Here is a 26,702-nt window from a genome sequence, read left to right as displayed (position 1 = left end):
GCTTCAACAGTTTGCAGCAGCTTCAACAGTTTACAGATCTTGAACAAAACCCATTCGACGTTTGCAGCTTGCAGCAGCTTCAACAGTTTGCAGATCTTGAACAGAACCCATTGGACGTTTGCAGCAGCTTCAACAGTTTGCAGCAGCTTCAACAGTTTGCAGCAGCTTCAACAGAACCCATTCGACGTTTGCAGCAGCTTCAACAGTTTGCAGATCTTGAACAAAACCCATTCGACGTTTGCAGCTTGCAGCAGCTTCAACAATTTGCAGATCTTGAACAAAACCCATTCGACGTTTGCAGCAGCTTCAACAGTTTACAGCAGCTTCAACAGTTTGCAGCAGCTTCAACAGTTTGCATATCTTGAACAGTTTGCAGTAGCTTCAATAGTTTACAGATCTTGAACAGAACCCATTGGACGTTTGCAGCAACTTCAACAGTTTGCAGCAGCTTCAACAGAACCCATTCGACGTTTGCAGCAGCTTCAACAGAACCCGATCCCTCAACGTAGCCCTTTTTCCTCTCTCTAAAAGGTAAGCTCGTTCCACCCATTCGACATTTGCAGTAGCTTGAACAGAACCCGATCCCTCAACGTAGCCTTTTCTCCATGACATACTTTTTGAGTGCCATTTTTTTATTAAATGTTTTTATGTTAGGCTTCCAATTCATGCTAAAAGGTGGTTTAAATAAGAATGCCTTAATTAAATACCTTTATGAATGCCTAAATTAAATACCCTTATGAATATTGTGGGGATGCAGATCGAGAACAACAATGAAATGGGGCAAGGTGTTATAGCTATTTGTTAGTATTGATATTCTCAATTCTGATTTGTTTGTCAAACACTATCATATTATATTTTTATTTTTGTTGCAAACTTGTGAAAAGCAGTATGTTCTTTGTGAAGTTGCATTTAAATACTGAATTTTGTAAACCAAAAGTCTCTATATTATTAGCAAGAAAGTAATTGAATTTGGGCCACTTCAAGACTTGCACAATACGCTTTATCAGTAGAAAAACTTTTGGATGGTTCATATTATTTAACAAAAAAAAAAGGTCATTGGCTCTATTGTTTTTAGTCATAATCATAATTTGAGCTTCCATATAGTTCATCACTAATTTATTGGGGACTGTTTAATGTGAATACTTTTCTTTTTTATGCATATTAGATTTGTTAGAATATAACCTGACACTTATTTCTAATGAGATTGAGTTAATGTTATATAAATATTAAATAGGCATGTATAATTGTAAAAATTAATAAGAAATATTCATTTTAAGAAATTGATTTTAGAAATTGAAATTATTATCGAAGTAGGTAATCTTAAATTTATTAAAATTCCTACAATATTAGTATATTTTTCCAAAGAATAAAATTTTATACTCTTCCAATAATTTGTTCTCGCAACTTGTTTAGCATGTTTCTGGCAATAAAATTTATCGCACATGTTTCTAACAACTTGTTTGCATTATTGTTTGATCCTAAAATTATATTATTGTTTTGATTTGTCTTTTTTGTTTTTTGTTATAGGAAACTAAACATGTCATCAACCACACCAGATATCTCTTCTATACCAGTTCAGCCGACAATAAATTCTTTTACTAGTCGAATTGTGTCAGATGATGGTAATGATTCAATGAATGAAGCTTTAGATGCCACTAATGGTAACACAGATAAAACACCAATCATTGATGCCAATGATAGAGAATGTGATAATGCTGACCTTGAAGAGTGTGAAGAAAGTAATGAGAAAAAGAGGCAAAAGACATCTGCTGTTTGGTTAGAATTCAAAGAAGTCACTCTTTCTGATGGTTCCAAAAAAGGAGAGTGTGTCCATTGCAAGAAGAAGCTAGCAATAAATACAAGTAAAAGTACAACTCAATTTAAGAGGCATTTGACAACTTGTGTTAAGAGAAAAATTTTTCAGAATCAACAACAAATGATCAACTTTCAGCCAGTAAACACATGTGGTGATGTACAGATATTACCTGCTCTCACAGATGGCAAGTTTGATATGGTAAAGATGAGAGAAGCAGCTGCACATTGGATACTTATGCACGAGCATCCTTTTTCGATTATAGAAGAGGAAGGTTTTAACATGATGCAAAAACGTGGGATGCCTGAATGGGAAAAGGTATCACGCAATACTATTAAAAAAGATTGCATGCAAGTTTATGAAGCAGAAAAGAAGAAATTAAAGGCATTGTTGAAGACTGTCAGCAAGATTAGTTTGACAACAGATTTATGGAAATCAAGTAATCAAAAGATTGAGTACATGGTTCTTACAGCACACTTTGTAGATTCTAATTGGAGATTGCAAAAGCGTGTTATTAGCTTTGTTCACATACCTCCTCCTCGTCGCGGTGTTGAGATTGCTGATTGTATTTTTAAGTGTCTAAAGGAATGGGGAATTGAAAACAAGGTGTTTACACTTTCTGTGGACAATGCTTCAAGCAATGATGTGGCGATTAGAATTCTTAAAGACACTTTTTCAAGAAATAGGATGTTGCTTTGTGGAGGAAAATTATTTCATGTTCGGTGTTGTGCACATATCTTAAATCTCATGGTTCAAGATGGCCTTTCTGAGATTAAGAATGTGATTGGTGATGTTCATGAAAGTGTCAGTTTTATTAATCAAAATGAGGCAAGACTTAACTCATTTTCTGATATAGTACAGCAGTTACAGTTACCTGATAGGAAACTCATTCTCGATTGTAAAACACGTTGGAATTCGACATTCGAGATGTTGTCGATTGCAATCAAATTCAAAGAAGTGTTTTCGAGACTCAAAGAGCGAGAATCTCATTATGAATGTTGTCCAAGTCATGAAGATTGGGAAAAGGTGGAGAAAGTTTGTGAGATTTTAGAAGTTTTTAATTCAGCCACTAAAATCATCTCTGGAAGTGATTATCCAACTTCAAACCTGTTTCTGAATGAAGTTTATCGTGTGAAAGTGTTGTTGGATAAAAGGATGAATGATGAAAATGAATTTGTTCAAGCAATGGTTCGTAAGATGAAGAGTAAATTTGATAAATATTGGGGAGAATGTAATTTGTTGATGTCTATAGCAGCAATCTTGGATCCAAGGTGCAAAATGAGGGTGATTGAGTTTTGCTTTCCTCGAATGTACCCTGATAGAGAAGCAAAAGAAAATATTGCTAAAGTTCGAGATGCCCTTTATGAGATTTATGATGAATATGCTCGTGAGTATCAATTTGGCAATGAGCATAGTGCTGAAACTCAAGTACATGATAATGGTATTAGTGGTATGAATATAGAAGCTTCTTCTTCTGGTTGGTTTGAATTTGCAAATTATGTAAAATCAGTTGAAACTGCTCAACCACAACAGTCTGATTTAGATGTCTACCTAGCTGAGGGCTGTTTTATCTGTGAAGGAGATTCCACTAAGTTTCATGCTTTGGAATGGTGGAAAGCGAGCACTTTGAAGTATCGTATTTTATCCAAGATGGCTCGGGATATACTTGCTATTCCTATCACTACAGTGGCTTCAGAAGCTACCTTTAGTGCAGGAGGTAGAGTTATTGATACTTATCGTGCTTCTTTATCTCCTGACACAGTGCAAGCATTACTTTGTGGAGGAGATTGGTGTCGGAATCTTCATGGAGTGAAGAAGAAGAACAAAGTGAGTTTTTTTTATTATTATTTTGTTATTAGGTGACTATCATTGGTTTAATCTAATTTTTAACTATTATTTTCCTTTACTTTATCTATGTAGAAAGAGAAGAAATCAATTGAGATTGCACTCAAAATTCCCTAAAGTGAGGATATCTAATGTCTTCTATACAGGTATGAAATATTATTATTAAATACTTTTAATTTGTCACAACATTACTAAAGAAAAATAGGTAGTAGCTAGTCTAGATTGAGCTTTTTGCATTATAATTTACGAACCATAGGTTAACTAATGATAGAAACTCATGTTAAGGTAATTGACAAGATATTGTTTATATTTTTTTGCTTTGATTATAAGACAACTGACAAGATAAAATCCATGTTGATGCTAATGTTAAAAATTTAAAGTTATTGATCATTGTAATAATATTACAATCTTTTTCTTGCATGGGTACTTTTATCGTTATTCTTATTGTTAATTATAATTTCTTTGTTTTGTAATTATTCTTTTGTATAGGTTTATTGAAAAGCAATATGAGCCCAATGTTCATTTGAAGACATAATATTGTGAAGGCAGCATATGTATTGTTGTTGGTTTGTTGTAACTTATTTGTGAACTTATTTGCTTGGATATTTACTATCTTTCAATTAGGATTTTAATTTCTAAGTTTCATTATGTCTTATATTTGTGTGTTGTATTTGAATCATTTAATGAGACTTTTATTTGCTTAAATTTGATTGTTGTGTAAGTTATTATTATTATTATTGTTGTTGTTGTTATTGTTGTTGTTATCTTGAAAATATAATATTTATTAGGTTTGATAAAAATTAGTTGTAAAAGATCTCGAGCTCGAGCTCGAGCTCGAATAATCGAGTTTTTTTTTCGAGTATAAAAATCGAGCTTTTTTTTATATATTAATCGAACTTAATCGAGCGAGCTCGAATAGCTCGAATTCGATCACGAATCGAGTTCGAGCTTGAAAAATGAAACTCGATCGAGCTCGAGCCGAGTATCGAGCCCCGAATTGTGAGTCGAGCTCGAGCTCGAGCTTCTCATTATTCGGCTCGGCTCGGCTCGTTTACAGCCCTAATCCAGTCTACATATTGGTACAAAATTTTTAAACCTTTATTTAATGATGAACTTAAAAATCATAAATTCTTCTGGACCCAACCCATTACCTCCTCGATCACCACAAGTTTCTTATTAGTACGGATTTTTGAACAAAATCACGTGTTAGTGGGAAAAGACAACACGTGTCAACATTACATTTGCTAATTGAAAAAACCGCACTCTCTCCGGTCGCAGAGAAAGCATCAAAGTTTCCACACAAAATTCCTTGAAAGACTCGGGTATATTCTTAGGCAACATGCTGGTTGACGTTCTTATTCAAGCGTGAAAAATGGCTCTTGTGACATTTCTTTCTTTCCTCCTCCTTCTACTCTTTCTTCAAAAACCAACGACTGCTCACACTTGTTCAACATCATGCGCGGGCCGTGAACCAGAAGTTAAATTTCCTTTCGGGCTGAACGCTAATGGCAGCCGCAATGGTCATTGCAGCTATCCGGGCTTTGGTCTTTCCTGCAGCAACAAAACAGGAGGACTAGTCCTTAATCTTCTGGAATCCGTAGAATTCACCGTCAAATACATCGATTACGAGGCCCAACAGATACTGATCGACGATCCTGATAACTGTCTCTCTAAACGGTTCTCGCGGTCTTTCGATGAATCGGGAACTCCCCTTCACTCAGAATCCAGTTATACCTTCACGTTCTTAAATTGCTCTGATAGCGAAGTAGCAGCTAGGTTGTGGACAATCCCATGCCTTAGCAATCAGAATTATTCGGTTGTGGCTTTACAGACAAACTCTTCAGTGGATTCTTTCAATAGTTTACCGTATTCATGTCACCTTATAAATACCGTCACAATTCCATTTGATTTGTATAGATGGACGGAGGGAGGCTGGTTAGAATGGTACAAACCGGATTGTAGGTCATGCGTTGAACGTCAAGGGGATTGTGGGTTCAAGAATAGAACTAGTCAGGAAATTGGGTGCTTTATTAATCTGCCAAGCCAAGGTATGCTAATACTAACCACAGCTATGATTAGCGTTTAAATCACTTAATTTGGGTTTCTATTAAGATTAACTTCATGAATTCTTAGTGATCTACAGTTAATTGTTATCGTGACTAGAAATCTAATAGTTCTTGAAATTAGAGTATCGCTTAAAACGTTTCAGAATCCTTAATTTGGATCCAAAGTCAAGAAATCAAGATGATTTTTTTGGTTTCTATTTTGTGTTGTATCGGAAGCTTTTGAGTGAAACTTACAATGGAAACGATGAACAGTGTATGATTGATCAAAGTCAAAGCGTTAATGGACTCAATTTCTATCATCTGGGAGACTGGAAGGGTCTTGGGTTCCCATTGTTGCCTCGACATCCATTGGATGGAGCATTTTTTTCAACTTATTGAGAAAGCGATGCGGGTCATTTATTTAGAGCCCCCATATATATTACAATTTTTGTGGCTGTAGTCATTTTGAAATGCATAAATGTCGCCAGTCATCACGTTATGAAAACTCCTCAGACTCAACTGAATTTATTTATTTTAATCTGTTGTCAAAATTCACGATCTCTTGGTCAATATTGTGACAACAGAGTGCTTGGAATTTGGTTTTCCTTTTCCCACTGAAATTAATTTCACATTGCAGGTGGTCTTCCAAGGGGTGCCAAGTATGGAATTACAATTGGCGTTGGAATTCCGGGTTTCCTGTGCCTAATTGGGCTCGTTTCGTTCGTTGGTAGCCGAGTGACAGCTTTGGTACGTCGACGCAACCTCCCCAGCTTCGAATTCTCCACATCAATCTCCCCTTCACCGGCTATTTTTGTGGCAGGACTCGACGGACCAACTATTGAATCCTACCCCAAGACTAAGCTCGGTGACAGCGGGCGTCCTCCTAAGCCTAACGATAGCACTTGCCCCATATGCTTATCAGAGTACCAGCCTAAGGAGACATTAAGAACTATACCGGAGTGTAACCATTACTTCCATGCCAATTGCATAGATGAGTGGCTAAAGATGAATGGTTCATGCCCTTTGTGTCGTAATTCACCCGGTGAATCTGCTGGAATGACCCCATCTATATCTTCCTCTTCATCATCAGCTTCTCTCTTACCATCATAGACAAATTCTATTACATGCCATTTATCAGCTCCTGTGTATAATGTATGTAGTTTTGGGAATTTCCTGCTGTGTGCTTGATGGATTTTTGTATTTTGTCAAACAAACAAATTTCTCGTTTCAGAACATTAATTGCAACAGTGTTTGTCAATTGTCTTTGATTTAACACAAATTTGAAATTTCATTATATTATAATCTTGCAATTAACCCATCATAGAAAAAATTATCTAAGGGTCCAGAGTATGGATCCTATAAAAACTTTTAATAAAGCATCAAAATATTGAATTTTAATTAATTAATTGCATTACAGTAATTTTAGGTGATATTTTATTATACCAACAGTATGAGATCAAGATTGCTGAATTAATTATCTACATAATTTCCAAGGTCAGTCTCTAATCTTTCTCTTTTTCATTGGATTATCTGGGTAAAAAAAATTAAAAAAAAATTACAGCTTTCCACTTCGTACGCGTTGCTTACCAAACAAAGCTAGCACATCACACCAGTACATAAAACAGAGAAATTTGTTGTTTGCTTTTGGATAAAGCGATTCTAATGGTGAGAGTTACAATAACAACAATATATGCCAACCTCTTCTAGAGCAAAGGTAAAAAATGACTTCTTTCAAACTCTACTTGTTCTTCTCCTTCCTCTTCTTCTTTCTTCAGCCATCAAAAGGCTATGAAATATGCCGAACCAGATGCGGACCGGTGCCGATTCGCTTCCCTTTTCAGATTATCAGTAGCCTACCTGAGAACCGCTGTGGCTATCCGGGCTTCACTGTCTTATGCGAAAACGAAACCCAAAACATCCTAACATTTCCATCCGGTGAATTCAGAATCGAATCCATCGACTATTTATGGCAACTTATTAGCATAAGTGATCCAAGTAACTGCACCGCCAAACGTCTTCTTCAGGGATTTGATTACTTGAACACTCCTTTTCAGCCACTTTACGCTCGAAACTTCACGTTTCTCAACTGCACATCCGATCCACTGATTTTCCTAATTACCGGAGTATCACCAATTCCTTGTCTTAGTAGCGAAAGTTATTCCGTCGTGGCTTTACCGAATGATCGTTACAATGTCTCCAATATATTGAGTTGTTCGGAGATAGCAACGTTTTTATACCCGAGTTTGCGGGCTGATGATTCTTCTGACTCTCTTGGTGATTTTATCACCTTAACATGGAAAAAACCAGATTGCCAATCGTGTGAAAGCGTTGCAGGGATTTGCCAGTTCAAGGCTACTATGAGTTTGGATATGGGATGCTTCGATCCTGTTGATCCTCGTAAGCTTTAATTCCATTTTTTTTATTGTTCACTGATAAATTTCAGGAATGAATTTTGAATAAAACAGGTCAATAGATGGTCATTATGAAAAAATAAAAAGAAATAAAAAGCATGTAAAGATCACTTCCCATGTTAATTATGAAGTTTGAGATCATTCATCACTTCAATTTAATCTGCTTTTTCAGGATTTCTATCAAATACTATATACGCCGCCATTTTTGTTGTGGCTTGTGTCTTGTGCATCTTTGGGCTTATAACTTGCGTCCAACGCAAGATAGAGCGTCGTGGCCAAAGCTAACCCAACGCCGCTGACATCTCCAACTCCACTTACACTCTACAAGGGGGAAATGTTTTCGCAAAGGGACTCGACAAGCCTACGATCGAAATGTATCCCACGACGTTGCTCGGTGAAAGCATGCAATTACCAAAACCCAGTGCCGATGTTTGTCCAATATGTCTATTAGAGTACCAAGCCAACGAGATTTTACGAACCATACCTAGTTGCATGCATTACTTTCACGCTGATTGCATCGATGAGTGGCTTAAACGAAATGCAACTTGTCCTTTGTGTCGCAATTAAAATATACTACAAAAATATGCTTTTTTTAGTCAGTAACAGAGACTGTTTTTGAAAGCCGCAAGCATTGGATTTTAGTATGCTTTCTAGAGGATATCAATGAGAAAAACGTCAGAGGTCAAGCCAAGCTGCATTGTCTTGGATTTTTCATCTCAATGTATATTTTATTTGCAATTATTCTATACCCAGGATTACCAATTAGAATTTACCGTGCATTAAGCGCTTTTCTTTCTGTTTTTGCTTTTTCTTATTTTTTGGTTCCATTTAAATGCATGGGTGGGTGACATTGAATATCAACCATGACAGCATACCCAACAGAGAAATTCAAGATGTAATTGACCTCTCAAAAGGAAGAATACAACAAAAATCATGCAAATGCAAGGCATACATATGAATCCTAGATGCCAGAATCATGATTAGTTTATGCATTTATTCCCTGTATATATCTTGTTATCTCATATTAATTAATATTTAATATGGAATAAAAACAAGGTGGCTAGTCGTTCAAAATAATGCTATGAACAAGATAGTGTGGATGATTTGTTCGTTTATGAGAAGAAACTGACAAACACGAATTCTCTTTTTTTTTTTAATTACATGACAAATTTCAAATTAATGTACAAAATCTAACCATTGAAATAATCTAAAAATTTAACCTCTTAGAGTCCTAATTGTTCTTTTAACCATTTACGCTCTAAAATAAGAATATTGTAGTAAATCAGTTGATGATTATTTGTTCATTTAATTTCTTGGAAACAAATACGGCACACGAAATTAAGTTTAGTCAGTACCTTTAATGTTAAAAAAGAAACATAAATTTGGACTTTGAAATTAGACCGACGACAAATATCAATTAACCATTTGTTTCTTTGTTTTAATTTGTGTTTTCCAAATTACAAAACGGTGAGCACAGAATCAAATTTACCATATTAGCTGCTGAAACGATCATCTCTACATATTCTAAAGGTCAGCCTCCAATTTGTCTCATTAAGTTCTCATTGGAATTAATTGTTTAATGTAAGTTTCCTACAACTTTTCTGTTTGTATATACCCAATGCTAAAGTAGAGTTGACATCAGGTCGGGTTTGAGGTGAGTTTTGTTCGTCCCGAATTTAATTTATCCAATTTTTTTTTGTTTTTTAAAATCTGAATCCAACTCCGACCTGATATTATATAAATCGTATTCGATTAGACTCAATTTGAAATTAATAAAATATTATTTTTTTAAAATATAAATATTTAAAAATATCATTATATAAATATATATATAAAAAAAATTAAATAATTAATTAAAAAATATTTTTTATATAATATCAGGTCAGGTCGAGTTTGTCTAAAATCTGAATCTGATTCGAGCCCAGTTATTTCATAATCTTACCCGATCCAACTTGATCCGAAATTTGAATTTTATAAAAAAAATTCGATCCCGTAAGATTAAGTCGAGCCGAAATCTGTCGAGAATGGATTAAATTACTAACTCTATGCTAGAGCTTATTAATTAAATACAGAATTTTATCGTAGTTTCTCACGTAAGCATGGAAATAGAACCGTTAATTGGTCTCAATTCGTTTACTATTGTTGTTGAAAGTAATTTTTACATTTCAAAGTTACTTTTGATCTAAATGTAATGTTAAATAATTAAAAAAATTTTGAACTTTCAATTTAAAAACTAATTTTTCAACTCAAATAAACAACTTTTCAAGAAGTGTTTTGGAAATAAAAAATTACTTTATTATCCCTATATTTATAATATTTTATTATTTTATACATATACTTTTAAATATTTCAATTACTCACGATATTTTTTAACAACAATACTAAACATTCAAAATTTTTAATCACATTTTTTTCATTTTACATTTTAAACATATTCTTTGAACTTAAAATTTTTTCAACCATAACAACAATATTAAATTAGAAGTGTAAAATTCGAGGTTGGAACTGTGATATTGATTATCTCCTCGTTGTACCAAGAAGTAACGGGGAAATATCTTCTTTTTTGTTTTTAATTATACGTACATACACGACCCCGTTTTAAGTCCCACAATCGTATTATTTTATCAATCAATTCATCAAATTAGAAGGGTACAAAAAAAATTGAACAATGAAAGGAATCTTGTTAATGTTTCTAATTTCTTATCTTAGTATTTAATGTGGATTGAAAGCAATAAGAACTTCTATAATTAGAAATATAATTGATTCATAACGTGAAGAAAATTGTCCTTGATGGCTTGGATAAGAACATGAATTCGTTTTTTTTTTCTTTTTCTAATTAAAATAAAAAACAATACTATATACAGAAAAAATTAAAATATACATAATATAATTTTTTTTAATAATATTTTAAAAAATAAAAAATAAGATTTTTTTATTAAATTAAAAAGAATAATATATAATCCGGCTCTTGAACTATATCATTATTTACGATTTAGAACTTATAAAAGAATTTACAATTTGATACATCAACTTTTATTATATCAAATCATTTGTTAAAAACATCAACTTCGTTAATAATATGTTGATATAATAAGAAATCAACGAATAAAATTATGACACGTGACATATTTTTATTGATTAATATCTACTATTTTAGAATATAAGATTAAATGAAATAATTACATTATGTTAACATATATTCTTTCTATTCAAATCATCAATCGTAATCACATTATTGAAAAATAATTATTTATTATAAAATAATTAATAAATATATTTAAATATATATTCATCATAATTATCACAAATTATGTGTAATAAATAATTGATTTTTTTCTTATAACATAACTATATCATATGATTTGAATGAAAAGAACATATGCTGATGTGATTTATCATTTAATTATCGTATGTGATGAATAATAAAGAGTAAACTTTTTTTAATAACATGATTATGTAGTATGATTTGAATATAATGGACATATACTAATGTGACGTAATTGTTTGGTACAATTCTTTCTCATCATTTTATCTAACACTACAAGTCAATTGTGCAAATTATTTGATGAAAACAAAATTAAGTTACCAAATCATGACAAATAATATACTTTGTGGCCAATTTCAAATTAACCCAATTAAAAAAGTTGATAGGACAATTGAGAAAGAATCAATTTGTTTGCATATATTTATGTTTTTATGTACATATAATAAATAATACATTCAAAAGCTCAACAACAACTACAGCAAAACTATGGGAAGCCTCCTAATTGACTTGTTTGATTGGATTATCTGTCTAAACTATTTATCCAACTTAAAATTATTCTTTGTTTCGTAGGCCTCGATTACGAGGGAAGAATTAACAAATTTCTTTGTTAAATGAGAAGCAAATACCTTCAAGGAAAATGGCTCACTCAAAACTCTTCTTCTTCCCCTTCTTCCTTTTGTTGCTTCTTCAACCATCTACAAACGGTGAAACATGCCAGCAGGTTTCCTGCCGTGATGTAATAGTTGACTTCCCTTTCCGGCTAAGAGACCAACCGGACTGCTGCGGCAATCCCAATTTCAATCTCTCATGCACAAAGAAATCCCGAACAACGATCACTTTTCCTTTTAGCGGTGAATTTATTGTCGACGCCATCGGTTACTTAGAGACAAATTTACTGATCAGCGACCCAGAGAATTGCATTGCAAAACATCTCCTTCAGGGTTTAGATCTCTATGGCACTCCTTTTGAGCCACAATACCCTGAAAGCTACATCTTTTTCAACTGTTCCTCCTTAGTATCAATAGACTATCCTGCAATATATATTTCATGCCTTAGCGATACAAACTTTATGGTTTTTGCAATCCCCACAATTGCTTACAATCAGTCGACCTCGTTGGGGTCATGTCTAGAAATAGCAACGATTTTCGTCCCCCTTCCGGTTCAAAATTGGCCATACTATCTTAGTGAGCTTCTGTTAACATGGGAAGAACCAGATTGCCAGTCGTCATGTAACTGTGAAAACCATTCGAGATATTGCGAATTCACCGGTGGATGCAATGATTTCAAAAAGAAAAGTGGTATGTTTGCAAATAAAACCATGTTCTTGGATGATTTCTCATATATTTTTTTCTCACAGCAAGATTGATTATGTGCTTTAGTTACCAATAAAAGACCAATATGAAAAATCAAATTAAGAATGAATTGAACTCTCGAATTCAGGAAACGAATTTAAGGTTATGAAAACTGTAAGATTTTAGATACGCTAGTTTAATTTCATTAACTATAGTTTTTATACATATCTTTTAAATATTTAGTAAGTTCGCCCATTAATTAAACTTGATTTGCAAATGTTTTAGGTCTTTCAAACGGTGCCAAATATGCCTTAATTTTTGCCCTGGGAACACCCCTCTTCTTCATTGTGGTGTTTATTATTCATCACAAGCTCATTGTCCATGGTAATGATCAGCGCCACCAATCCACTGTCGAAATATCCAGCTTGGCTGCAGAGCCGCAATTAGCCGCTCGTACTGTAAATGGCCTCGATGGATCAAGGATTGAAGCCTATCCAATTACTTTGCTTGATGAAAGCTGCCGGCTTCCAAGGCCTAATGATAATACTTGTTCAATATGTCTATCAGAATATCAAGCCAAAGAGACAATAAGAACAATACCTGATTGCGATCACTACTTTCATGCTGACTGCATAGATGAGTGGCTTAGACTAAATGCAGCATGCCCTGTCTGTCGCAAATCGCCAGATCAAGAGTCTGCTTTAATAATCCATTCTACAGTACCCTCTTCATCAGCACCACCACCACCACTATAGATGATTAATTCTACAAAAATGTTTGTAATTATTTTGGGGTACAGTATATGTTTGTATTATACGTAGTGTTAATCTCCAAAATATTCCAAATTAATTTGTTAAGTCCCTCATTTACCGGTCAGCCCTCTGTACGTACAAACTTTTATCCTTGCAGTGTTATACTTTGATCATACATGGCGGCTGGAACCTTAATTTTCTAGAAAATGATCCGGCCTTGCTGCCACCAACCACAATCTCCCTCACCTATTCCAACAGTTGAGCTCCGAGAAATTCTCAAAATACTATAAAAATTACCTACTCTTTTGACTCATTTCCATTGAACCATTATAAATGGACACCAGGAAAGTTTCGAAGAAAAACAAATCATACATCTCTTTTTGCCATACGAGTAAGCATAAAATGACATCTTTGAACTCTTCTTTATGTTCTCTCTCTCATTTTCTTTGGATCATACAATTTATTATAAAATTCTTTAATTTTTCTTTGTGTACTTACTAGTCATGAAAGTTTGAAAGGCAAACATAATTTTTGTAGCTTTCATTTAGCACCATATGGCTCTCTTTAAAACAACCTACCTATCCTTATCTTATCCTTTCTTTTACTCTCTCTTCAACCATCAACAAGCGTTGAAATTTTCCGTGTTTCATACGGGAACCAATGGATTCGCTTCCCTTTCCGTCTCAACAACCAACCTGATCGCTGTGGCTGTCCCCGCTTCAATCTCTCGTGCAGAAATCAAATTTTGTTGAAAAAGAATGAATTTTATTGGTGGCTAATTAAACAAAAAATCCATGGCGCTAATACTTGGCATACGTCTATATTTTGATGATTTATTAGTTTGATTATGCACTCAGATACTATATGCAAAAAAATCTTTTTCAAAATGAAAAAAATCAACGAACGTTAATTTGATTAAGAACTACATAATTAAAGTTGGTTTACCTTTTCAAGGGACTTAGCAGTTCTTCAATTCCAAAAATTATTGTGAGATGTTAAAAGGCCGGCAGGAGTCCATTGGCCATTGAGCTATGGCCTTTGCTCAAAACAAATCCATCACCCTTTCATGAAAATTGAAAGGTGAAAAAGAAAAAGAAAGCAATGGCAGTCGATGATTGGGCTAAGCTGGACCCAAAATTATCAAAGGAGGTCCATTCTATCGACGTCAAAAGGACGGGATTACCCTTGAAAGTTTCTATATGTTGAGGACAACAAAAGAAAAGTACAAGGAACTCAACTCAAAAGCGGGGAGTTAAACCCGGTTCTGTTCAAAATTCTGTTCGGAGAGCGCCTTGTTCGTTTGAGCACCTGATAGAACCTTCTATCTGTCGAACACAAGAGATAGAAACGTCGAATTTTTGCATCTTCTTTCCGGTATTATTTTAGTTGTTTACTCTGTTTTCGTGTCCAAGATTTTACCTTAGAAATCTTAGTGTACTGCTATTTTAGTTTTTTTTTTTTTCATTTTTAATATATTTTTTCTGCATTTATCTTCCTTTGATTACGGTTTAATTTGGTTATTCTTCTTCTTATTTTTCATTTTATTAGAGGAACTTCTATTCTTCGTTTCAATGGCGTTTAGGCGTAGCCTTTCCTGCAAGATAGTAAGAGTTATAATCTTGTAGCAGCTAGTAACAGCTCAACAATATCAAAGCTTCAATGATAATTTACGTTAAATTTACAAATGTTTCATTAGTCATTTTCTAACGCGTACACTTGAGTAAATCCTCCACAAACGTGTTGCTAAATGGTATTGGGTTTTGGTCTTGCAAGTTTAATGTTAGTTGACCTTCCGGTTAACGTGACAGGTTGAATGACGTTACTTAAAATGATAAAAACTTATGAAATAAATAGAATAGTGACAAGTAATGATGAAGGTGTGGCGTGCCAGTAATTCCAATTTAGACATCCAAGATTTAATTGTTAACCATTTTACTTGGACTCCTTCCGATCATGATGAATCAAATTGTTTGTCTTTTTCTTAGTACTGTCAAGTCAGTGTTGAGTGATACTTGGCCATTTTTTTTTTTATAATACCACTTGTCGAAGAAAATTGCCTTGGCCAATTTTTTATAAAATAGGATGTGGTTGGTTGGTTTCATCTCAAATCGGAATTTTGTTATGTTTTTTTTTTCTTCTAAAGAGAAAAGATGGGAAAGATTTGTCCTTCATCTTTATTTAAAAAGAGATGCATTTAAGATAATTTTAAACATGTTATCATTGATAAAATTTAAATTAAAAATTTTTTTATTAAAATAAATAAATTTTAATCAATTAAATTAATTAATTATTAATTAAATTATTTTATTTTCGTTAAAATATTTATTTATCAAGGGCAGAACTTAGATAGAGTTTTTTAATTATTTTTTCTGAAGTTATCCCATAAAAATTTAACACTTCATCTTCTATTCTCTTTTTTTTTTTTCTTTACTTCTAATTAACCCATTAACACTGAACCAAAACCTTAATTTTTTTTCTTTTGAATAATTAAAACTCACGGGCGCTATTGCTTAAAAAAAATTCATTATAGTTAATCCAGTCAAGAAAAATATGATTTACTTTGGAATTTTGATTAGATTTTTTCTTAAAAAAAAAAAGCATGTGATTGTGTATTATTTTAGTTTTGATTGGTTTTTACTTTGGAGTTTTGATTTTTGTAATTTGATTGGCTGTTAATGTTTGTTTCTTCTTTTTGGGCATTTGATTTTATTCATATGATTTTTTTGTGTGTTGATTTTCATTTTTAATTTTGATTTTTTAAAGGCTCTTAGAATATTATTGAATATTAATTTTTGGCCTCGAAAACGTTATTCAAGATTAGTTAATATATTTTTATTTATAATAACTTTGTGTTAAATATAATCATTAATAATTTCATTAATGACTTTCAATACAGTTAATATAATATTTTTATATAAGAATTTTAAAAAAATATTTAAAAATATTCATTAACAAAAATTCTTATAATTAAAAAATAAGTTTTGAAAATTTTTCTCGAAAATGCTATAATTGATAATTATACTTTCTGTCTCAAAATATTTATTATATATTAATTTTTACGGAGTTAAAAAAAATTTATTTTTAATATATTTAACATTAGAATTAATTTTTTTATAAAATTAAAGTTTCATAATTTTTAATGTCAAAAAGTTTAAAAAAATCATAAAAAATAGAATTTTTAAATACTGAAAAAAGACATAATTTTAAAATATTTAAAAAAATAGATAAAAGGAAATGAAAAAAAGAAGTACAAATTTTAATCTTTATCGAAATACTTGAAACTATACTTTGAATTTATCTATAGTTATATCTATTTATATATGAATGCCTTAAATCCAACGTCTCACCCATAATTTTTTAATTCAATGAGCCGCGTCTGGTTAACAGTTAAAGATTTTTATGAATCAATTTGACGAACAGTTAGCAGACAGTAAGGACCATAAAAGACAGCCAAAAGCAATTCGATCTCACTTTCCTCCCCCCTACCTTCCTCCTTTTGCCTCATTTATTTTGTTCATTTCTCCCTCGCTCGCCCTCCTTCAATCTCCATTTCCTCCTGCCCCCTAAGCCTTCCTACCAACCAACCAACCAACCACCCACATGCATAATTTGCTTTTCCGGTTAACATATAAATTGAATATTCGTTTGGATTTAGGTTGATCTGCTTTGGGCATTTATGAATTATTTTATGTTTGAACTTTGCTTAAATTGCTTATAGATGATTAAAATTTTGTTTATTTTCCATTGATTGCCTCAGAAAAAAAAAAAAAAAACCTTTTTATGAGTTTTAACAAAAAAAAAAAAGAATATAAATATCAAAGAAGTTAATCATTTATCATTAAAATCATTAATAAATTTACAAAAATAAATATTTATTATTTAATATGATATGTAATAAATAATTTATTTTTTAATAATAATTCTATGCTATAATTTAAATTAAATAAATATATATTGATGTAAAATAATTTTGTCATACAATTTTTTTCTTTTTTGTAATCAGCGACGGATTCACGTTGTTTCCAAAAAGTTTGAAAGCGTGATTCTCGGTCCAGTAATGCCTTTCTTTAGCATGGATCGAGTTTGAGGGAGAAAAAAAAAAGAATATTATGAATATAAAAATATCAATATGTTTTAATAGGTCATATAGATAATATAAAATATTGAGCTGTGATCTCAATTATTGTGTTATTTTATATGATTCTATATCTTGTAGGTTGAGATATGTTAATTGATCATCATTTTAATTTTTTATTCAACAGGGACAGCAAATAAAAAAATTTGACATTTAAGAAATGAAAATTTAGTTTATGTACAAATAAAATTAAAAAGCATAAATAATTATTTTTATACTTCAAGTAATGTTGATGATAAGAAGAAAATTATGTAATTAATATTTATTAATTTCTATTAAAGTTTACAAATTTTATTTTTTAAAATTTTATTATTTTATTACAATAATAGTCAAAATTAAGTTAATTTGACCACAACACTATAATTTTTTGTGATACAAAAGAAATAAGAAAAGGAGAAACCTAAAAAACAATTAACGAACCAGACATGAGATATCAAATTAAATGATATTATTTTATTATTTTCGTTACAAAATAGTTTCGTATTTATATATTATTCTTAAACAATATTAAAAAATATAATATCATTTTTTTTTTATTTTCCAATTACAAATTTTCTTTTATAAAAAAAGTACATGCGTTGTGATTCACAGCATTGACTTGCAAAATGGTAAAAGAAAATGTCATTTTGACGTGAACATTTACCGACCGGCTTTTGTGTCGTTAAGTGGATCAAAGCTAAAAAAAAAAAAAAGTACATCATTTGTTTGTGTTACTTATTTTTTGTAAAGTGAAATACAAAAACATTAAATAGAAAAGAAAAATATGTTAGGAAAAAAATAAAATTTTTAATATACGTAAAGCTTAAAAAAATAAAATAAAATAAAATTGTAATTACTTAATAGTATCTCAGTATATGACATTATAAAACCAATAACGTGTAATCTTTAAAGTAAATTTTTAATAAATTTTTGAAAATTTGAAATTTAATTTAAAGATTATGGTTAAATTAAAATGTAAATAACATATAAAATTTTGGATTTTATTAAAAATGCAAATAATTTTTTTAAGGTTATACATTTTTATTTTTTTGTAAGTATTTTTTATAAATTAAATCATGCAAATAAGAAAATTTTAATAAAATATTAAATGTTTATACCATCAAAATTCTATTTATACTAAAATAAAATTGATAATTGTAATTTCATATAATAAAAAAACATAAGTTTATTTTTTTTCCAAATAAAATTCAAAAGTTTATTTGACTTAAAAGTTATTTTATTTTCTCTTGTAACAAAATTTAACAAAAATAATAGATTAGTAAAAAAATTTCAAAGAAAAAAATTAGAATGAATTTCGATCTCGAGCTTATTTAAAGATGACAATGAGTAAGATCATAATAAATTTTTATTTATTTTAAATTTGATCTGATCAAATAATTTTTTTATTTTTTATATTTAAATTTGATCTAATATGATATTATATAAATTCGATTTAAATTTTATAAAAATATTATTTTTTTAAATATAAAATATTAATTTTAATGTAAACATAAAATTAAATAAATATTAAAATATATATCAATATAAAATAAAATAATTAATTAAAAAATAATTATATATATTAAATTAAATAAATTTATTTAAAATTTGACTCTAATTTTATTTTACAATTATTCAATCCAAAACTTAAGTTACAAAAAAATCAACCTTGTCGAAACGCGTTGAACACGAATTGGACTGCCATTTCTCTGTTAACCACAAATGCTGTCCGTCACACCGCAGATCCAGCCCGGTCCTCTCTCTTTCTCGAGTCTCTTTCACTCGAGACTTTGAACTTCTCTTCTTGTCCGCAAGTAGCTACAAAATTAATGCCTCAGCCTTGCACATAAAATAAGAATAAATAAATAAATGAATTTTAAAAAAGGGCGTTTTTCAGTTTGCCGGTTACCCACGGCCACTTAATTATTTTTGGCATTATAAACTCACAATTTTTCTTCTCCACATTCAGCCCTGAGATCCTTCCATTTATATTTATATATATTTGAAAGAAAGAATATATAACAAAGAAAGTCTCGCGAATCTGATTCCGACTCTTTTGATCAAATGGCTGAGAAGAGTTATATAGTAAAAGTAGAGGAAGGAAAGGCCGCCAGCGATGGAAAACCGTCGATCGGCCCTGTTTATCGCAGTTGCTTTGCGGAGAATGGATTCCCTGCTCCGGTTCCTGGAATGGAGAGTTGTTGGGACATTTTCTGGTTAAGTTTTAGCTTTTTCTCTTTTTTACGTTAAGCTTTTGCTTGGTTGCTTAAAAAATACGGAAAATAGGAGAAGGTTTGACTTTTTTTTTGGTTTGATTTCAGTTGAGTTTGGAAATAATTGCTAACTTTTGAATTTCCGCTTTTGTTTATTATTATTATTTTAAGTTCAGTAGTAGATTTGTTAAGTTTGATTATGTACTTTCATTTCAGATTCAAGAAACAGTACTTTTAGGGATCATAAGATTTAATTATATTAAGATGGAAACGCCTAATATTTGAAAATTTTGAACTTGAACGTTCTGAAAGGAGCAAGGTACTGAGATTTCCATGCTTCTGGTTGAAAGATCGATGACTTTCATTCATCTCTCAGTCTAAAACTGTAAAATTAAAATTTAAATACCTAATATCAGTAATTATTTCTATTTTTGGTGCTCATGGGATCTGGAGAATAGAAGTTTTTGCCAACTTATAACTTAGCCTAAGTCATGGATGCGGAATTTGAATTTACTATGCTACGAAAGGCTGATGTTCTAGTTGAAAGATACTGAGTTTTTCTTGCTTCTAGTTGAAATATCGATGACTTTCATTCAACTCATTCTAATCCTGTAAAATTAAAATTTAAATGTTTAATAGTAGTAATTATTTCTATTTTTGGTGCTTGTGGGATGCGGAGATTAGAACTTTTTGCTAACTTATAACTTAGCTTATGTCACGGATGCAGACTGATTGAACTTGTTAACTAACTATAAGACAGTGATAGCTCGTATTTATTATGCTGGGAAAGACTGATGTTCTATTTGGCGATAATGGCTTGTGTTTCATCTTCTCCTTGCAGCATGTCAGTTGAAAAATATCCTAACAACCCTATGCTTGGTCGCCGGCAGATTGTGAATGGGAAAGTATGTTGCCACTGGAGATTTTTTTCTTGTTTTGGTTGTTATTACTTGCGCATTCTGTTTGTACTGCTGCCTTTGACTTTTAGTTTGTTGATCTAAATTGCTATGCTTTGACTGTAGGCCGGAAAATATGTGTGGCAAACTTACAAAGAAGTTTATGACATTGTAATAAAAGTTGGAAATTCCATCCGAAGTTGTGGTGTTGAGGAAGTAATGTTCTAATTTTTTCATTGTAAAATCATTGTTAAAATTTTTATAACAAAAATACTATTTCTGTGATCATTGTCCAGAGCCACAATTTATGTACATTTTACAAATTTTATGCTTTTTATTCTTTCTTACAGGGAGGAAAATGTGGTATTTATGGCGCCAATTGCCCAGAGTGGATAATGAGCATGGAGGTATGGTTCTGGCATGTTTTTGTCTGATTTGCATGGTAGACATCTCCAGTTACTTGGATGTCACCGTAACTTGTTTCTGTTGAGCCTATACTTTTCTATCAAAACGCTTGTTGCCCAAAATGTTTACTAATGCAGCAACATTGATACAGGCATGCAATGCTCATGGACTTTATTGTGTTCCTTTATATGACACTTTAGGTAATTCTTCTTGAGAACAAACAAAAGCATGCTTTGAATTTTGTTAAATCACTCCTATCAGCAAACAATAATCATATCTGTGTTATGTAGGCTTCTTCATATTTGAATATGGTGATAGTCTGTTATTAATAACATATTTAAACTCTTTTAATTATGTGTGCATCTCAATGTAACGTGCATACCGTTTGTGAATGTTTGATCCTTTGTCATCGATGTTATAGGTGCTGGTGCTGTGGAGTTCATCATATGCCATGCTGAAGTTTCAATTGCTTTTGTAGAGGAAAAGAAGATTAATGAGGTAAGCATATTTACGTCTATATTTGGAATCATAGGATTGTTATGGGAACAATTGGGAAAGATATTTTTTTCTGGGTAAAATAAGTTATCTGTGTACCAAATTGATTTGTAGTTTTTTTATTATCAGTATTTGCTCCTATAGATGCTGCTCACTTTTGCATAGTTGGTTTTGATCAGAGAATTTGTACTTACATTGGTAGTTATTTTTCTCATGTAAGGTTTCTCTTTGCCCTTTCAGCTGTTTAAAACATTTCCGAACTCAACACAATACTTGAGAAGTAAGTTGTCAAAAATTTTTTTTTCTTTTGGGGGGGGGGGGGGGGGAACTATTCTTGTTCTACTGTTTTAGAAATAATTCATGCGTGTATGTTTCATATGCAGCAATTGTTAGCTTTGGGAAGGTAACACTTGAGCAGAAGGCGGAAGCTGAGAAGTATGATTTGGCAATATATGATTGGGAAGAGTTTTTGCAGTTGGTAGGCTACTTGCTCTGTTATTCTCCTCTTGAATTTATTGGTAAATAACTTTATACTGCAGAAGTTATTGTGTCTTTTTTGGCAGACTACCAGCCATGTTAGTTATGAGTTCAGAGAAAAACATCTTGCTGTAAAAAAACAAGTTTGTGGCTTTGCATTGCAAATCTTTAATATGAGCTAAGGATCTGTACATTTTCATGCATTGACCTCTATCTAATGTCCTCTGAGAATAATTTTTCATTTATTGCTGAATTTTAGATTTGCAAAAGCGATGATCCGTCTGCTTGATAATTTTACCATTTTGACCCTATAAAAATATATTAGTTGGCGTTTTCTTTGGATTCATTCTGATTGAGGATGCTCTAGCAATTTTCCAACACTGTTTTATAGATAGTATTTGATAAGCATGTCTCATGCTTATTTGATAGTTGTTTGGTTTGCTTCTTCATCTTTAGTTATTGTTGATTCTGATTTAAGTTCTAACACACTATTGATTCTGGTTTAAGTTCTTATCTGTTTCTTGCAGGGAGAAAATAAACAATTCAATCTTCCATTAAAGAAGAAAAGTGATATCTGCACGATAATGTATACTAGTGGAACAACTGGTGATCCCAAGGGAGTATTGATTTCAAATGATAGTATCGTTACTCTTATAGCTGGGGTGAAACGCCTACTAGAGCATGTAAATGAACAGGTGATCTTTTCATTTAATTTTCTGATTCCAAGACAAATTGTTTCCCTAGTCACTTCATTTGACCTGTCTTATTTTTCTCCACATTAAATTTTGACATATGATTTTTCTCTTTTTTGCTTTCACTCTCTCATTTGTTCGTTTCTTGTGAAATTTTACAGTTGACAACAAAGGATATATATATTTCTTATCTTCCTCTTGCGCATATCTTTGACCGGGTGATTGAGGAGTTATTTATTTCACATGGTGCCTCAATAGGATTCTGGCGTGGGGTGAGCATGATTATTTGATGTTGTCTCAACAAATAAGAGCTTATTCAAGTAAGTAATTGCTTATTTATTGCATCTGCAGGACGTGAAACTATTGGTTGAAGATATTGGGGAACTAAAGCCAAGTATCTTCTGTGCTGTTCCCCGTGTGTTAGATAGAATCTATTCAGGTAAACTTTCTTTTATCCCTGAATGTACTGAGGAGATTGATTTCCAGCATTTTTCTAAACACTATTAAGGTATTGAAGCGGTCTTTGAAATCTGGATTTGGCAATTTCATTTTGGCTTGTTTGTGAAGGTTATAGTAAGCAACCTGGAACATGCACTTGCTGGAAAACTCATCCTAATTTATTTATTTTTTCTATTGGGGTGGAAATCTCATAGTTAAATTCTGGTTCAAGTATATTTTTTATGCCCATTTTAGTATATATTTAAACAAATGCAATGAACTGAATTGATTCTATTTTATATTGTTTAATTAAATTTATATGAAGTTTTCTTTCAAAAGGACTCTGCAATGATTTATTAGCTGTGAGACTCATAAATTGTCACATTGTCAGGTTTACTACAGAAGATTTCTGGGGGAGGCTTATTGAAAAAGACATTGTTTGATGTTGCATACTCATAGTAAGTTACTTTCATTTTTTGGTTTGCTTATGTGAAGCAGTTCATTTTGTCTGCTGACTGCCAATAAATAATGAGTAAAAGAAGGGTTAAAGAAGGAAATTAGTTTCAGCACCACAGATCATTGGAATTAAGAACAAAGGATATTGCCTTTCCTTGTATCTTTTTCCTTGTAGATGAAACTAGAATTATTTCAATCCCTTTGGGCATTAAACTTTATCTTGAACTTTTGCATTAGTTCATATTTATTTGCACTCTGTCCTTGCATTTGTTGTTACTTTGTTTAGTGGGGTTACCTAATTAGGATTAGTGCTTATTGGCTTTTGTCTTATTTCTGTTGATTCCGGTTAATTTCCATATTTCTGCATTGCTGTTTGGTTCTGAGTTCTGACATCTATGATAACCCCTACAGCAAATTCTATAACATGAGGAACGGCTACGAACATGGAGAGGCATCTCCAATTTGTGACAAAGTTGTATTTAGTAAGGTGATGAAAGTCTTCATTGTTATATAATACACACAAGGCTCCTTGCATGCTGGTCAAAAGCCAATAATAAACCACATTACATGCACATAAATCCTGTTGACTACTTGAATCTCATTCGTATTTGCAATTTTTTCAGGTAAAGCAAGGATTGGGAGGGAATGTACGCCTTATTCTATCTGGAGCGGCACCTCTTTCTGCTCATGTGGAAGAGTTCCTGCGAGTGGTGGCATGTTGTCATGTTCTGCAAGGATATGGTATACTATATCTGAAAATAGCCTTTGTACATGTGATAATTCCTTTCTTTACTGATTGTGCACGCTTACCACAACATGAACATTGATCAATTTTATATGGATATGAATGTAGGTCTGACAGAGAGTTGCGCAGGGACTTTTGTCTCATTACCTAATGAATTGTCAATGCTTGGTACCGTGGGGCCTCCAGTACCAAATGTAGATGTACGCCTAGAATCTGTTCCTGAAATGGGATATGATGCCCTTGCAAGCACACCACGTGGGGAAATTTGTATCAAGGGAAGTACGCTATTCTCAGGGTACTACAAACGTGAAGACCTCACCAAAGAGGTATTGATTGATGGGTGGTTCCATACAGGTCTGCTAATTCATATCTCTTCTTAAATTAAGGTTCTACATATCATTAGTTTATCTCCAGGTCGATGTCATTTCATATTTGTTCATTAGGGGATGTTGGTGAGTGGCAACCAAATGGAAGCATGAAAATTATTGATCGAAAGAAGAACATTTTTAAGCTTTCACAAGGGGAATATGTTGCAGTTGAGAACCTGGAGAATATTTATGGTCTTGTGTCTGATATTGATTCGGTATACCTTTTTGCTCTCGTCAATATGTCAACATCCAGTGCTTGTCTCTATGTTTCTGTATTGCCATATACTGAATCTTCAAGTTAAATGTTTTGAAAATGATGGGCAATTGAACATTTTTATCCTGTACTCATCCTATGATTGCATTCCTTGGTTAGCTGTGCGTTTCAAGTCTTTATCACTCATACATCGTAGCAATATTTGGTGCAGAGGGTGTAGAAATTTCTGTTGTAGAAATTGATATGGTTGCTTTATTGTGTGTGTATATATATATATATATATATATGTATATATATTTCATGATTATAAGGATGCTTAATGTAAAATAAACTGTATAGTTTATTTCAGATTTATCTTACCTTTCTGGAGATTGGCATTCTTTTAAGCAGTTACCGTGTCTTTATCAATTTCAGATATGGATTTATGGGAACAGCTTTGAGTCCTTCCTTGTAGCTGTGGTTAACCCCAATAAGCAAGCACTCGAACGCTGGGCTGATGATAATGGTGTGAGTGGCGACTTCGATTCCATCTGTCAAAATCCCATGGCAAAAGAGTACATACTTGGGCAGCTCACAAAGATTGGCAAGGAGAAAAAGGTTAGTTATTCAAAACACATTTTCTTTATTGTACTTAGAAAAAGGAAAGAAAATGGAAATTGAACTTTTAATCGTTGGTGTTATTCTTACAGCTGAAAGGTTTTGAATTTATAAAAGCTATTCATCTTGACCCTGTACCATTTGACATGGAACACGACCTACTCACACCAACATATAAGAAGAAGAGGCCTCAATTACTTAAATATTATCAGGTAGCTATTTTTCTTCTTTCTTTTTGGTTTTTTCTATGCGTGAATGCATGCATGCATGTGGACGAGCACGACTACATGCCTGCGCCCGAGCACTGATAAAACAAAAAATACTTTGAATGCAGAGTGTTATTGACGACATGTACAAGCGTGCAAACAAGCCAAATGCTTGAAAATACAATACTTCCATTGGAAGTCCTAAGGGGGTTGGTTCTGCGATTTGGGTATCTGGCGTTACATTTCTTTTCTTTTCTTTTGGTAGTTTGGACTGTAAATAACTAAATATAGTCAAATTTGTTTACTTTTACCCAATTCAATGAACTGCGGAGAAAATTATCAAAAAAAAAAAAAAAAAGGGCCTGCGGATAAAACGTCAAACATACAGTAGTTTCTTGGTTCAAGGTTATGAACCCCAAATGTTGTTCGGTTCCTAATTTGGCATGATACTCTCGCAAATTAGATAAAATTTATTTTCCCAAATGGAGTATTAAAATAAAATCATTACAATTGTCATAAAAATATAAAATTAATTATTTAAAATTAACTCTTTTTTGTTTGCTTTACTATTAATTTTTTGGCCTCAATCTATAAGTAGAAAATGTATTTGGTGACACGACATTATTGCAATTTCTCTTATTATTTTTTTGCTCTAATTCACATCTTTCTTCCTTGAGAATAAATTTTTGCAGTTTTACCATCCTTCGCGCACACGAGAAAGGGTTGAAAGAGTGAGATTGAGAAGCGAAAACAGTTTTCATCAAAAGAATTCAAGATAATAAAGCAATTGTAAAATCTTCTTCTTTTGGTTATATCTATTGTCAGCTAATTGCCTTAAAATGTATATTCTCTCTCAATTTCAATTAGATTGAGTGTTACAATACCCGTATCAAAGGCGGAAACTATATGGCAAGTAATTTTCTAAGTAATTTTCTATGCTATACTTTAATCTTTGATAAGATT

At 32.1% G+C, this 26,702-nt stretch overlaps 5 protein-coding genes across 6 annotated transcripts; all 5 read left to right on the top strand.

Annotated features, from left to right (window-relative positions):
* The first annotated feature begins 388 nt into the window (after window positions 1–388).
* LOC111284514 (zinc finger BED domain-containing protein RICESLEEPER 2-like) lies at window positions 389–4,363 on the top strand. Its single transcript, XM_089765542.1, has 4 exons — window positions 389–531; window positions 1,528–3,640; window positions 3,734–3,804; window positions 4,148–4,363. Exons 2-3 carry the CDS (start codon window positions 1,538–1,540, stop codon window positions 3,773–3,775), a joined length of 2,145 nt encoding a protein of 714 aa, XP_089621668.1. The 5' UTR covers window positions 389–531; window positions 1,528–1,537; the 3' UTR covers window positions 3,776–3,804; window positions 4,148–4,363.
* A 586-nt stretch (window positions 4,364–4,949) lies between these two features.
* LOC111307363 (RING-H2 finger protein ATL20-like) lies at window positions 4,950–6,999 on the top strand. 2 transcript variants are annotated; one of them, XM_089765541.1, is made up of 3 exons: window positions 4,950–5,706; window positions 6,341–6,450; window positions 6,524–6,792. In XM_089765541.1, the coding sequence occupies exons 1-3, from the start codon at window positions 5,031–5,033 to the stop codon at window positions 6,647–6,649; spliced, it is 912 nt and encodes a 303-aa protein (XP_089621667.1). In that variant the 5' UTR covers window positions 4,950–5,030; the 3' UTR covers window positions 6,650–6,792. The 2 variants fall into 2 exon arrangements, with proteins under 2 accessions (XP_089621667.1, XP_022761110.2); XM_022905375.2 differs by having other exon boundaries at window positions 4,959–5,706; window positions 6,341–6,999.
* A 75-nt stretch (window positions 7,000–7,074) lies between these two features.
* LOC111307481 (putative RING-H2 finger protein ATL21B) lies at window positions 7,075–9,190 on the top strand. Its single transcript, XM_022905501.2, has 2 exons — window positions 7,075–8,100; window positions 8,287–9,190. The coding sequence occupies exons 1-2, from the start codon at window positions 7,425–7,427 to the stop codon at window positions 8,397–8,399; spliced, it is 789 nt and encodes a 262-aa protein (XP_022761236.2). The 5' UTR covers window positions 7,075–7,424; the 3' UTR covers window positions 8,400–9,190.
* A 2,636-nt stretch (window positions 9,191–11,826) lies between these two features.
* On the top strand, window positions 11,827–13,528 carry LOC111307392 (putative RING-H2 finger protein ATL21B). The gene is made up of 2 exons (XM_022905407.2): window positions 11,827–12,677; window positions 12,957–13,528. The coding sequence occupies exons 1-2, from the start codon at window positions 12,017–12,019 to the stop codon at window positions 13,424–13,426; spliced, it is 1,131 nt and encodes a 376-aa protein (XP_022761142.2). The 5' UTR covers window positions 11,827–12,016; the 3' UTR covers window positions 13,427–13,528.
* Window positions 13,529–19,504: 5,976 nt separating this feature from the next.
* On the top strand, window positions 19,505–26,054 carry LOC111307302 (long chain acyl-CoA synthetase 4-like). Its single transcript, XM_022905321.2, has 19 exons — window positions 19,505–19,753; window positions 20,592–20,655; window positions 20,773–20,862; window positions 20,997–21,053; window positions 21,203–21,251; window positions 21,473–21,549; window positions 21,787–21,826; window positions 21,930–22,024; window positions 22,551–22,718; window positions 22,877–22,987; window positions 23,067–23,154; window positions 23,545–23,611; window positions 24,021–24,096; window positions 24,233–24,350; window positions 24,463–24,708; window positions 24,798–24,937; window positions 25,351–25,533; window positions 25,626–25,745; window positions 25,868–26,054. The coding sequence occupies exons 1-19, from the start codon at window positions 19,602–19,604 to the stop codon at window positions 25,913–25,915; spliced, it is 1,989 nt and encodes a 662-aa protein (XP_022761056.2). The 5' UTR covers window positions 19,505–19,601; the 3' UTR covers window positions 25,916–26,054.
* The last annotated feature ends 648 nt before the right edge of the window (window positions 26,055–26,702 follow it).

This window comes from Durio zibethinus, chromosome 9 (genome assembly GCF_047325235.1).
Source record: "Durio zibethinus cultivar Kanyao isolate XHJ-2024 chromosome 9, ASM4732523v1, whole genome shotgun sequence".
In the NCBI taxonomy this organism is placed as follows: domain Eukaryota; kingdom Viridiplantae; phylum Streptophyta; class Magnoliopsida; order Malvales; family Malvaceae; genus Durio; species Durio zibethinus.
This window is presented reverse-complemented; position numbering and strand designations above follow the sequence as displayed.